The sequence below is a fragment of the Coregonus clupeaformis genome, unplaced genomic scaffold (genome assembly GCF_020615455.1).
Source record: "Coregonus clupeaformis isolate EN_2021a unplaced genomic scaffold, ASM2061545v1 scaf0486, whole genome shotgun sequence".
Lineage (NCBI taxonomy): Eukaryota > Metazoa > Chordata > Actinopteri > Salmoniformes > Salmonidae > Coregonus > Coregonus clupeaformis.
This window is the reverse complement of record NW_025533941.1, coordinates 205,001-217,500: the sequence shown is the minus strand read 5'-3', so window position 1 is coordinate 217,500 and position 12,500 is coordinate 205,001. Positions and strand designations below refer to the sequence as shown.

At 49.9% G+C, this 12,500-nt stretch overlaps 1 protein-coding gene across 1 annotated transcript in view; it reads left to right on the top strand.

Moving 5' to 3' along the window:
• Positions 1–12,500, top strand: part of LOC121543743 (RNA-binding motif, single-stranded-interacting protein 3-like) — a 151,042-nt gene that overhangs the window by 107,730 nt on the left and 30,812 nt on the right. Inside the window, exon 7 of the mRNA XM_045215620.1 lies at positions 7,763–7,806. Within this exon, the coding sequence (XP_045071555.1) occupies positions 7,763–7,806 (44 nt within the window). The remainder of the gene's footprint in view (positions 1–7,762; positions 7,807–12,500) is intronic.

The window sequence follows — 12,500 nt, the reverse complement described above, 5'->3', positions numbered from 1 at the left end:
AGCTCTGTAAATACCATACAGCTCCTGCAGCTCTGTAAATACCATACAGCTCCTGCAGCTCTGTAAATACCATACAGCTCCTGCAGCTCTGTAAATACCATACAGCTCCTGCAGCTCTGTAAATACCATACAGCTCCTGCAGCTCTGTAAATACCATACAGCTCCTGCAGCTCTGTAAATACCATACAGCTCCTGCAGCTCTGTAAATACCATACAGCTCCTGCAGCTCTGTAAATACCATACAGCTCCTGCAGCTCTGTAAATACCATACAGCTCCTGCAGCTCTGTAAATACCATACAGCTCCTGCAGCTCTGTAAATACCATACAGCTCCTGCAGCTCTGTAAATACCATACAGCTCCTGCAGCTCCCTGTAAATACCATACAGCTCCTGCAGCTCTGTAAATACCATACAGCTCCTGCAGCTCTGTAAATACCATACAGCTCCTGCAGCTCTGTAAATACCATACAGCTCCTGCAGCTCTGTAAATACCATACAGCTCCTGCAGCTCTGTAAATACTCATACAGCTCCTGCAGCTCTGTAAATACCATACAGCTCCTGCAGCTCTGTAAATACCATACAGCTCCTGCAGCTCTGTAAATACCATACAGCTCCTGCAGCTCTGTAAATACCAGACAGCTCCTGCAGCTCTGTAAATACCATACAGCTCCTGCAGCTCTGTAAATACCATACAGCTCCTGCAGCTCTGTAAATACCATACAGCTCCTGCAGCTCTGTAAATACCATACAGCTCCTGCAGCTCTGTAAATACCATACAGCTCCTGCAGCTCTGTAAATACCATACAGCTCCTGCAGCTCTGTAAATACCATACAGCTCCTGCAGCTCTGTAAATACCATACAGCTCCTGCAGCTCTGTAAATACCAGACAGCTCCTGCAGCTCTGTAAATACCATACAGCTCCTGCAGCTCTGTAAATACCATACAGCTCCTGCAGCTCTGTAAATACCATACAGCTCCTGCAGCTCTGTAAATACCATACAGCTCCTGCAGCTCTGTAAATACCATACAGCTCCTGCAGCTCTGTAAATACCATACAGCTCCTGCAGCTCTGTAAATACCATACAGCTCCTGCAGCTCTGTAAATACCATACAGCTCCTGCAGCTCTGTAAATACCATACAGCTCCTGCAGCTCTGTAAATACCATACAGCTCCTGCAGCTCTGTAAATACCATACAGCTCCTGCAGCTCTGTAAATACCATACAGCTCCTGCAGCTCTGTAAATACCATACAGCTCCTGCAGCTCTGTAAATACCATACAGCTCCTGCAGCTCTGTAAATACCATACAGCTCCTGTAGCTCTGTAAATACCATACAGCTCCTGCAGCTCTGTAAATACCATACAGCTCCTGCAGCTCTGTAAATACCATACAGCTCCTGCAGCTCTGTAAATACCATACAGCTCCTGCAGCTCTGTAAATACCATACAGCTCCTGCAGCTCTGTAAATACCATACAGCTCCTGCAGCTCTGTAAATACCATACAGCTCCTGCAGCTCTGTAAATACCATACAGCTCCTGCAGCTCTGTAAATACCATACAGCTCCTGCAGCTCTGTAAATACCATACAGCTCCTGCAGCTCTGTAAATACCATACAGCTCCTGCAGCTCTGTAAATACCATACAGCTCCTGCAGCTCTGTAAATACCATACAGCTCCTGCAGCTCTGTAAATACCATACAGCTCCTGCAGCTCTGTAAATACCATACAGCTCCTGCAGCTCTGTAAATACTCATACAGCTCCTGCAGCTCTGTAAATACCATACAGCTCCTGCAGCTCTGTAAATACCATACAGCTCCTGCAGCTCTGTAAAATACCATACAGCTCCTGCAGCTCTGTAAATACCATACAGCTCCTGCAGCTCTGTAAATACCATACAGCTCCTGCAGCTCTGTAAATACCATACAGCTCCTGCAGCTCTGTAAATACCATACAGCTCCTGCAGCTCTGTAAATACCATACAGCTCCTGCAGCTCTGTAAATACCATACAGCTCCTGCAGCTCTGTAAATACCATACAGCTCCTGCAGCCTCTGTAAATACCATACAGCTCCTGCAGCTCTGTAAATACCATACAGCTCCTGCAGCTCTGTAAATACCATACAGCTCCTGCAGCTCTGTAAATACCATACAGCTCCTGCAGCTCTGTAAATACCATACAGCTCCTGCAGCTCTGTAAATACCATACAGCTCCTGCAGCTCTGTAAATACCATACAGCTCCTGCAGCTCTGTAAATACCATACAGCTCCTGCAGCTCTGTAAATACCATACAGCTCCTGCAGCTCTGTAAATACCATACAGCTCCTGCAGCTCTGTAAATACCATACAGCTCCTGCAGCTCTGTAAATACCATACAGCTCCTGCAGCTCTGTAAATACCATACAGCTCCTGCAGCTCTGTAAATACCATACAGCTCCTGCAGCTCTGTAAATACCATACAGCTCCTGCAGCTCTGTAAATACCATACAGCTCCTGCAGCTCTGTAAATACCATACAGCTCCTGCAGCTCTGTAAATACCATACAGCTCCTGCAGCTCTGTAAATACCATACAGCTCCTGCAGCTCTGTAAATACCATACAGCTCCTGCAGCTCTGTAAATACCATACAGCTCCTGCAGCTCTGTAAATACCATACAGCTCCTGCAGCTCTGTAAATACCATACAGCTCCTGCAGCTCTGTAAATACCATACAGCTCCTGCAGCTCTGTAAATACCATACAGCTCCTGCAGCTCTGTAAATACCATACAGCTCCTGCAGCTCTGTAAATACCATACAGCTCCTGCAGCTCTGTAAATACCATACAGCTCCTGCAGCTCTGTAAATACCATACAGCTCCTGCAGCTCTGTAAATACCATACAGCTCCTGCAGCTCTGTAAATACCATACAGCTCCTGCAGCTCTGTAAATACCATACAGCTCCTGCAGCTCTGTAAATACCATACAGCTCCTGCAGCTCTGTAAATACCATACAGCTCCTGCAGCTCTGTAAATACCATACAGCTCCTGCAGCTCTGTAAATACCATACAGCTCCTGCAGCTCTGTAAATACCATACAGCTCCTGCAGCTCTGTAAATACCATACAGCTCCTGCAGCTCTGTAAAATACCATACAGCTCCTGCAGCTCTGTAAATACCATACAGCTCCTGCAGCTCTGTAAATACCATACAGCTCCTGCAGCTCTGTAAATACCATACAGCTCCTGCAGCTCTGTAAATACCATACAGCTCCTGCAGCTCTGTAAATACCATACAGCTCCTGCAGCTCTGTAAATACCATACAGCTCCTGCAGCTCTGTAAATACCATACAGCTCCTGTAGCTCTGTAAATACCATACAGCTCCTGCAGCTCTGTAAATACCATACAGCTCCTGCAGCTCTGTAAATACCATACAGCTCCTGCAGCTCTGTAAATACCATACAGCTCCTGCAGCTCTGTAAATACCATACAGCTCCTGCAGCTCTGTAAATACCATACAGCTCCTGCAGCTCTGTAAATACCATACAGCTCCTGCAGCTCTGTAAATACCATACAGCTCCTGCAGCTCTGTAAATACCATACAGCTCCTGCAGCTCTGTAAAATACCATACAGCTCCTGCAGCTCTGTAAATACCATACAGCTCCTGCAGCTCTGTAAATACCATACAGCTCCTGCAGCTCTGTAAATACCATACAGCTCCTGCAGCTCTGTAAATACCATACAGCTCCTGCAGCTCTGTAAATACCATACAGCTCCTGCAGCTCTGTAAATACCATACAGCTCCTGCAGCTCTGTAAATACCATACAGCTCCTGCAGCTCTGTAAATACCATACAGCTCCTGCAGCTCTGTAAATACCAATACAGCTCCTGCAGCTCTGTAAATACCATACAGCTCCTGCAGCTCTGTAAATACCATACAGCTCCTGCAGCTCTGTAAATACCATACAGCTCCTGCAGCTCTGTAAATACCATACAGCTCCTGCAGCTCTGTAAATACCATACAGCTCCTGCAGCTCTGTAAAATACCATACAGCTCCTGCAGCTCTGTAAATACCATACAGCTCCTGTAGCTCTGTAAATACCATACAGCTCCTGCAGCTCTGTAAATACCATACAGCTCCTGCAGCTCTGTAAATACCATACAGCTCCTGCAGCTCTGTAAATACCATACAGCTCCTGCAGCTCTGTAAATACCATACAGCTCCTGCAGCTCTGTAAATACCATACAGCTCCTGCAGCTCTGTAAATACCATACAGCTCCTGCAGCTCTGTAAATACCATACAGCTCCTGCAGCTCTGTAAATACCATACAGCTCCTGCAGCTCTGTAAATACCATACAGCTCCTGCAGCTCTGTAAATACCATACAGCTCCTGCAGCTCTGTAAATACCATACAGCTCCTGCAGCTCTGTAAATACCATACAGCTCCTGCAGCTCTGTAAATACCATACAGCTCCTGCAGCTCTGTAAATACCATACAGCTCCTGCAGCTCTGTAAATACCATACAGCTCCTGCAGCTCTGTAAATACCATACAGCTCCTGCAGCTCTGTAAATACCATACAGCTCCTGCAGCTCTGTAAATACCAGACAGCTCCTGCAGCTCTGTAAATACCATACAGCTCCTGCAGCTCTGTAAATACCATACAGCTCCTGCAGCTCTGTAAATACCATACAGCTCCTGCAGCTCTGTAAATACCATACAGCTCCTGCAGCTCTGTAAATACCATACAGCTCCTGTAGCTCTGTAAATACCATACAGCTCCTGCAGCTCTGTAAATACCATACAGCTCCTGTAGCTCTGTAAATACCATACAGCTCCTGCAGCTCTGTAAATACCATACAGCTCCTGCAGCTCTGTAAATACCATACAGCTCCTGCAGCTCTGTAAATACCATACAGCTCCTGCAGCTCTGTAAATACCATACAGCTCCTGCAGCTCTGTAAATACCATACAGCTCCTGCAGCTCTGTAAATACCATACAGCTCCTGCAGCTCTGTAAATACCATACAGCTCCTGCAGCTCTGTAAATACCATACAGCTCCTGCAGCTCTGTAAATACCATACAGCTCCTGCAGCTCTGTAAATACCATACAGCTCCTGCAGCTCTGTAAATACCATACAGCTCCTGCAGCTCTGTAAATACCATACAGCTCCTGCAGCTCTGTAAATACCATACAGCTCCTGCAGCTCTGTAAATACCATACAGCTCCTGCAGCTCTGTAAATACCATACAGCTCCTGCAGCTCTGTAAATACCATACAGCTCCTGCAGCTCTGTAAATACCATACAGCTCCTGCAGCTCTGTAAATACCATACAGCTCCTGCAGCTCTGTAAATACCATACAGCTCCTGCAGCTCTGTAAATACCATACAGCTCCTGCAGCTCTGTAAATACCATACAGCTCCTGCAGCTCTGTAAATACCATACAGCTCCTGCAGCTCTGTAAATACCATACAGCTCCTGCAGCTCTGTAAATACCATACAGCTCCTGCAGCTCTGTAAATACCATACAGCTCCTGCAGCTCTGTAAATACCATACAGCTCCTGTAGCTCTGTAAATACCATACAGCTCCTGCAGCTCTGTAAATACCATACAGCTCCTGCAGCTCTGTAAATACCATACAGCTCCTGCAGCTCTGTAAATACCATACAGCTCCTGCAGCTCTGTAAATACCATACAGCTCCTGCAGCTCTGTAAATACCATACAGCTCCTGCAGCTCTGTAAATACCATACAGCTCCTGCAGCTCTGTAAATACCATACAGCTCCTGCAGCTCTGTAAATACCATATAGCTCCTGCAGCTCTGTAAATACCATACAGCTCCTGCAGCTCTGTAAATACCATACAGCTCCTGCAGCTCTGTAAATACCATACAGCTCCTGCAGCTCTGTAAATACCATACAGCTCCTGCAGCTCTGTAAATACCATACAGCTCCTGCAGCTCTGTAAATACCATACAGCTCCTGCAGCTCTGTAAATACCATACAGCTCCTGCAGCTCTGTAAATACCATACAGCTCCTGTAGCTCTGTAAATACCATACAGCTCCTGCAGCTCTGTAAATACCATACAGCTCCTGTAGCTCTGTAAATACCATACAGCTCCTGCAGCTCTGTAAATACCATACAGCTCCTGCAGCTCTGTAAATACCATACAGCTCCTGCAGCTCTGTAAATACCATACAGCTCCTGCAGCTCTGTAAATACCATACAGCTCCTGCAGCTCTGTAAATACCATACAGCTCCTGCAGCTCTGTAAATACCATACAGCTCCTGCAGCTCTGTAAATACCATACAGCTCCTGCAGCTCTGTAAATACCATACAGCTCCTGCAGCTCTGTAAATACCATACAGCTCCTGCAGCTCTGTAAATACCATACAGCTCCTGCAGCTCTGTAAATACCATACAGCTCCTGCAGCTCTGTAAATACCATACAGCTCCTGCAGCCTCTGTAAATACCATACAGCTCCTGTAGCTCTGTAAATACCATACAGCTCCTGCAGCTCTGTAAATACCATACAGCTCCTGCAGCTCTGTAAATACCATACAGCTCCTGCAGCTCTGTAAATACCATACAGCTCCTGCAGCTCTGTAAATACCATACAGCTCCTGCAGCTCTGTAAATACCATACAGCTCCTGCAGCTCTGTAAATACCATACAGCTCCTGCAGCTCTGTAAATACCATACAGCTCCTGCAGCTCTGTAAATACCATACAGCTCCTGCAGCTCTGTAAATACCATACAGCTCCTGCAGCTCTGTAAATACCATACAGCTCCTGCAGCTCTGTAAATACCATACAGCTCCTGCAGCCTCTGTAAATACCATACAGCTCCTGTAGCTCTGTAAATACCATACAGCTCCTGTAGCTCTGTAAATACCATACAGCTCCTGCAGCTCTGTAAATACCATACAGCTCCTGCAGCTCTGTAAATACCATACAGCTCCTGCAGCTCTGTAAATACCATACAGCTCCTGCAGCTCTGTAAATACCATACAGCTCCTGTAGCTCTGTAAATACCATACAGCTCCTGCAGCTCTGTAAATACCATACAGCTCCTGCAGCTCTGTAAATACCATACAGCTCCTGCAGCTCTGTAAATACCATACAGCTCCTGCAGCTCTGTAAATACCATACAGCTCCTGTAGCTCTGTAAATACCATACAGCTCCTGTAGCTCTGTAAATACCATACAGCTCCTGTAGCTCTGTAAATACCATACAGCTCCTGCAGCTCTGTAAATACCATACAGCTCCTGTAGCTCTGTAAATACCATACAGCTCCTGTAGCTCTGTAAATACCATACAGCTCCTGCAGCTCTGTAAATACCATACAGCTCCTGTAGCTCTGTAAATACCATACAGCTCCTGCAGCTCCGTAAATACCATACAGCTCCTGCAGCTCTGTAAATACCATACAGCTCCTGCAGCTCTGTAAATACCATACAGCTCCTGCAGCTCTGTAAATACCATACAGCTCCTGTAGCTCTGTAAATACCATACAGCTCCTGCAGCTCTGTAAATACCATACAGCTCCTGCAGCTCTGTAAATACCATACAGCTCCTGTCAGTATCAGATCAGCAGCTCCTGCAGCTCCATAGCTGTGTCTTCACTCCAATAGAGCTCTCACCGGTCATACATCAGTGTGTGGGAGACACGTAGTGACAATCTATTGCTCCATGTTTATGGTTCTCACAGTCCTTTTTTTTTTTTTTTTGATGAACTCCTATTAATAACTGTCTTTCTTTTCCTTTCAGAGTGCCATGACATTGACATATGATCCCACTGCAATGCAGAATGGGTAAGATTATATTTATTCTCCACGTTTTGAAATGCTCCTGGTTCCACAACAATTCCCCCAAAAACATTCACACACTTCACACTTCAACGTCTACATCTGTGTTCTCCTCACTCACTCTGTCACAATGAGCCCGGTCTAAACAGACAGGAAGTGTGTGTCACAATGAGCCCAGTCTAAACAGACAGGAAGTGTGTGTCTGTGTCAGTTACACTGCAGCCGTAAGACTTTCATCAGATCAGTGTTCTGTTCCCATGCTGAATGAGATGTGCTTGGTTAAGGGAAATCAGATCCCTCTGTTAGTCTGTATCCCTGGGCTTTGTCCCAAATGGCGCCCAATCCTTTTATAGTGCACTACATTTGACCAGGACCCCATAGGGAATAGGGTGCCATTTGGGACACAGACCAGCTCTGTTTTCCTGCCGGGCTGCCAGCAGAACTGCCTGTCTGACTGTGATCCAGAATACCTCTCCCCTGGGAATCTCTCTCTCTCTCTCTCTCTCTCTCTCTCTCTCTCTCTCTCTCTCTCTCTCTCCCTCCCAATCCCTTCATCTCTCTCTCTCTCTCTCTCTCTCTCTCTCTCTCTCTCTCTCTCTCTCTCTCTCTCTCTCTCTCTCTCTGCCCCCCCCCCTCTTTCTCTCTCTGTCTCTCTCTCTCTCTCTCTCTCTCTCGCAGTCAGGTGTTTATTTAACCTCTGTGTTGTCTTAAACCCTTCTGCAAGGTTATAAAACAGAGTTCCAGAGAGACTATTAAATGAGTATTGCACTAATTAGAGGAGAAGAAAGCGAGGGATGGGGTGTAGGAGAAGAGAGAGGGAACTGATGGGGTGAGGTAAGGAGGAGGGCAGCGAGAGAAAATAGAAACTTCAAAAGGAGGAAATAATTGATTACAGTTTGTTTTCTACGAGACAGAGAGAGAGAGAGAGAGAGAGAGAGAGAGAGAGAGAGAGAGAGGAGAGAGAGAGAGAGAGAGAGAGAGAGACAGAGGGAGAGAGAGGGGGGGAGAGAGAGAGAGAGAGAGAGAGAGAGAGAGAGAGAGAGAGAGAGATGAAGGGATTGGGAGGGAGAGAGGAGGAAGAAGAGAGAGAGAGAGAGAGAGAGAGAGAGAGAGAGAGAGAGAGAGAGAGAGAGAGAGAGAGAGAGAGAGAGAGAGAGAGAGAGAGAGAGGGAGAGAGAGAGAGAGACGAGAGCAGAGAGAGAGAGAGAGAGAGAGAGAGAGAGAGAGAGAGAGAGAGAGCAGAGACAGAGACAGAGACAGAGACAGAGAGAGAGAGAGAGAGAGAGAGAGAGAGAGAGAGACAGAGACAGAGACAGAGACAGAGACAGAGAGCAGAGAAGCAGAGACAGAGACAGAGACAGAGACAGAGACAGAGACAGAGACAGAGACAGAGACAGAGACAGAGACAGAGACAGAGACAGAGACAGAGACAGAGAGAGAGAGAGACAGAGACAGAGACAGAGACAGACAGCGACAGAGACACAGAGAGAGAGAGAGAGAGAGAGAGAGAGAGACGGTAGGTGAGCGTCATTTAATCTCAGAAGCTGTGTCCTAAATGGCCCACTTTTCCCTTTATAGTGCACTCCTTTTGACCAGGGCACATAGGGAATATACAGGGTACCATTTGGGACGCACACAGAGTAATATTCTGTCTCCAATTAGATGTGTTTAATTGTTTAATGGCTGAAACAATGCTATTGACATCTGGCTGTAGCCGCTAACAGCCTACATAAATAACCTTTTGAGCTTTCTGTCCTCTCCAGCTTCAGTTTCTATACACACAGTCATTAAAAATACAATATCACACACACAGAGATGTGCATTGAATAAGCCTCGCACATTAATCTCTCTGACTTTGTATTAATTTAGGATTGGTCATATTTCTCGCACACACTCTCTCCCCACCCATCCACCCAACCCACACACACACTCTCTCCCCACCCCAACCCCCACACACACTCTCTCCCCACCCATCCACCCAACCCACACACACACTCTCTCCCCACCCATCCACCCAACCCACACACACACTCTCTCCCCACCCATCCACCCAACCCACACACACACTCTCTCCCCACCCATCCACCCAACCCACACACACACTCTCTCCCCACCCATCCACCCAACCACACACACCTTCCCCACCCACCCACCCAACCCCAACAACTCTCCCCACCCACCCACCCACCCACACACCCCTCCCCACCCATCCACCCAACCCACACACACTCTCTCCCCACCCACCCACCCAACCCCCACACACACACTCTCTCCCCACCCATCCACCCAACCCACACACACACACTCTCTCCCCACCCATCCACCCAACCCACACACACATCTCTCCCCACCCACCCACCCAACCCACACACACACTCTCCCCCACCCACCAACCCAACCCACACACACACTCTCCCCACCCACCCACCCAACCCACACACACACTCTCTCCCCACCCACCCACCCAACCCACACACACACTCTCTCCCCACCCACCCACCCAACCCACACACACACTCTCTCCCCACCCACCAACCCAACCCACACACACACTCTCTCCCCCACCCACCCACCCAACCCACACACACTCTCCCCACCCACCCACCCAACCCACACACTCTCTCCCCACCCCAACCCACACACACTCTCTCCCACCCACCCACCCAACCCACACACACACTCTCTCCCCACCCACCCACCCAACCCACACACACACTCTCTCCCCCACCCACCCACCCATCCCCACCCAACCACACACCCTCTCTCCCCAACCCACCCCACCACCCATCCACCCAACCCACCACACACTCTCTCCCACCCATCCACCCAACCCACCCCTCCCCACCCATCCACCCAACCCACACACACACTCTCTCCCCACCCATCCACCCATCCATCCAACCCACACACACACTCTCTCCCCACCCATCCACCCATCCACCCAACCCACACACACTCTCTCCCCACCCAACCCACCCATCCACCCAACCCACACACACTCTCTCCCCACCCACCCACCCAACCCACACACAACTCTCCACCCAACCCAACCCACACACACTCTCTCCCCCACCCACCCACCCACCCAACCCACACACACCTCTCTCCCCACCCACCCACCCAACCCACACACACTCTCTCCCCACCCACCCACCCAACCCACACACACACTCTCTCCCCACCCACCCACCCAACCCACACACACACTCTCTCCCCACCCATCCACCCAACCCACACACACACTCTCTCCCCAACCCAACCCACACACACACTCTCTCCCCCACCCATCCATCCAACCCACACACACACTCTCTCCCCACCCATCCCACCCAACCCACACACACACTCTCTCTCCCCCCACCCATCCACCCAACCCACACACACACTCTCTCCCCACCCATCCACCCAACCCACACACACCTCTCTCCCCACCCACCCCTCCCCACCCATCCACCCAACCCACACACACTCTCTCCCCACCCATCCACCCATCCATCCAACCCACACACACACTCTCTCCCCCACCCACCCACCCATCCACCCAACCCACACACACACTCTCTCCCCACCCACCCACCCATCCACCCAACCCACACACACACTCTCTCCCCACCCACCCAACCCAACCCCCACACACACTCTCTCCCCACCCACCCACCCAACCCACACACACCTCTCTCCCCACCCACCCACCCATCCACCCAACCCACACACACTCTCTCCCCACCCACCCACCCAACCCACACACACACTCTCTCCCACCCACCCATCCACCCAACCCACACACACTCTCCCCCACCCACCCACCCAACCCACACACACACTCTCCCCACCACCCACCCAACACACACACACTCTCTCCCCACCCACCCACCCAACCCACACACACACTCTCTCCCCACCCATCCACCCAACCCACACACACTCTCTCTCCCCCCACCCACCCACCCAACCCACACACACTCTCTCCCCACCCACCCACCCAACCCACACACACACTCTCTCCCCCACCCACCCACCCAACCCACACACACACTCTCTCCCCACCCACCCACCCAACCCACACACACACTCTCTCCCCACCCACCCACCCAACCCCCACACACTCTCCCCACCCACCCACCCAACCCACACACACACTCTCTCCCCACCCACCCACCCCATCCACCCAACCCACACACACTCTCTCCCACCACCCACTCCCACCCACCCACCCAACCCACACACACACTCTCTCCCCACCCACCCACCCACCACCCAACCCACACACACACTCTCTCCCCCCACCCACACCCACACACACTCTCTCCCCCACACCCCACCCAACCCACACACACACTCTCCCCACCACATCCAACCCACCCACACACCTCTCTCCCCACCCACCCACCCAACCCACACAATCTCACCCCCACACTTCTCCCCACCACACCACTCCCACCCACACACCCACCACACACACACGCCTAGTTGTCTGGTAGTGTTAGGTCAGAGCCCAGAGACAGGGACAGGGACAGGGACAGAGACAGAGACAGAGACAGAGACAGAGACAGAGACAGAGACAGAGAGAGAGAGAGAGAGAGAGAGAGAGAGAGAGAGAGAGAGAGAGAGAGAGAGAGAGACAGAGACAGAGACAGAGACAGAGACAGAGACAGAGACAGAGACAGAGACAGAGACAGAGACAGAGACAGAGACAGAGA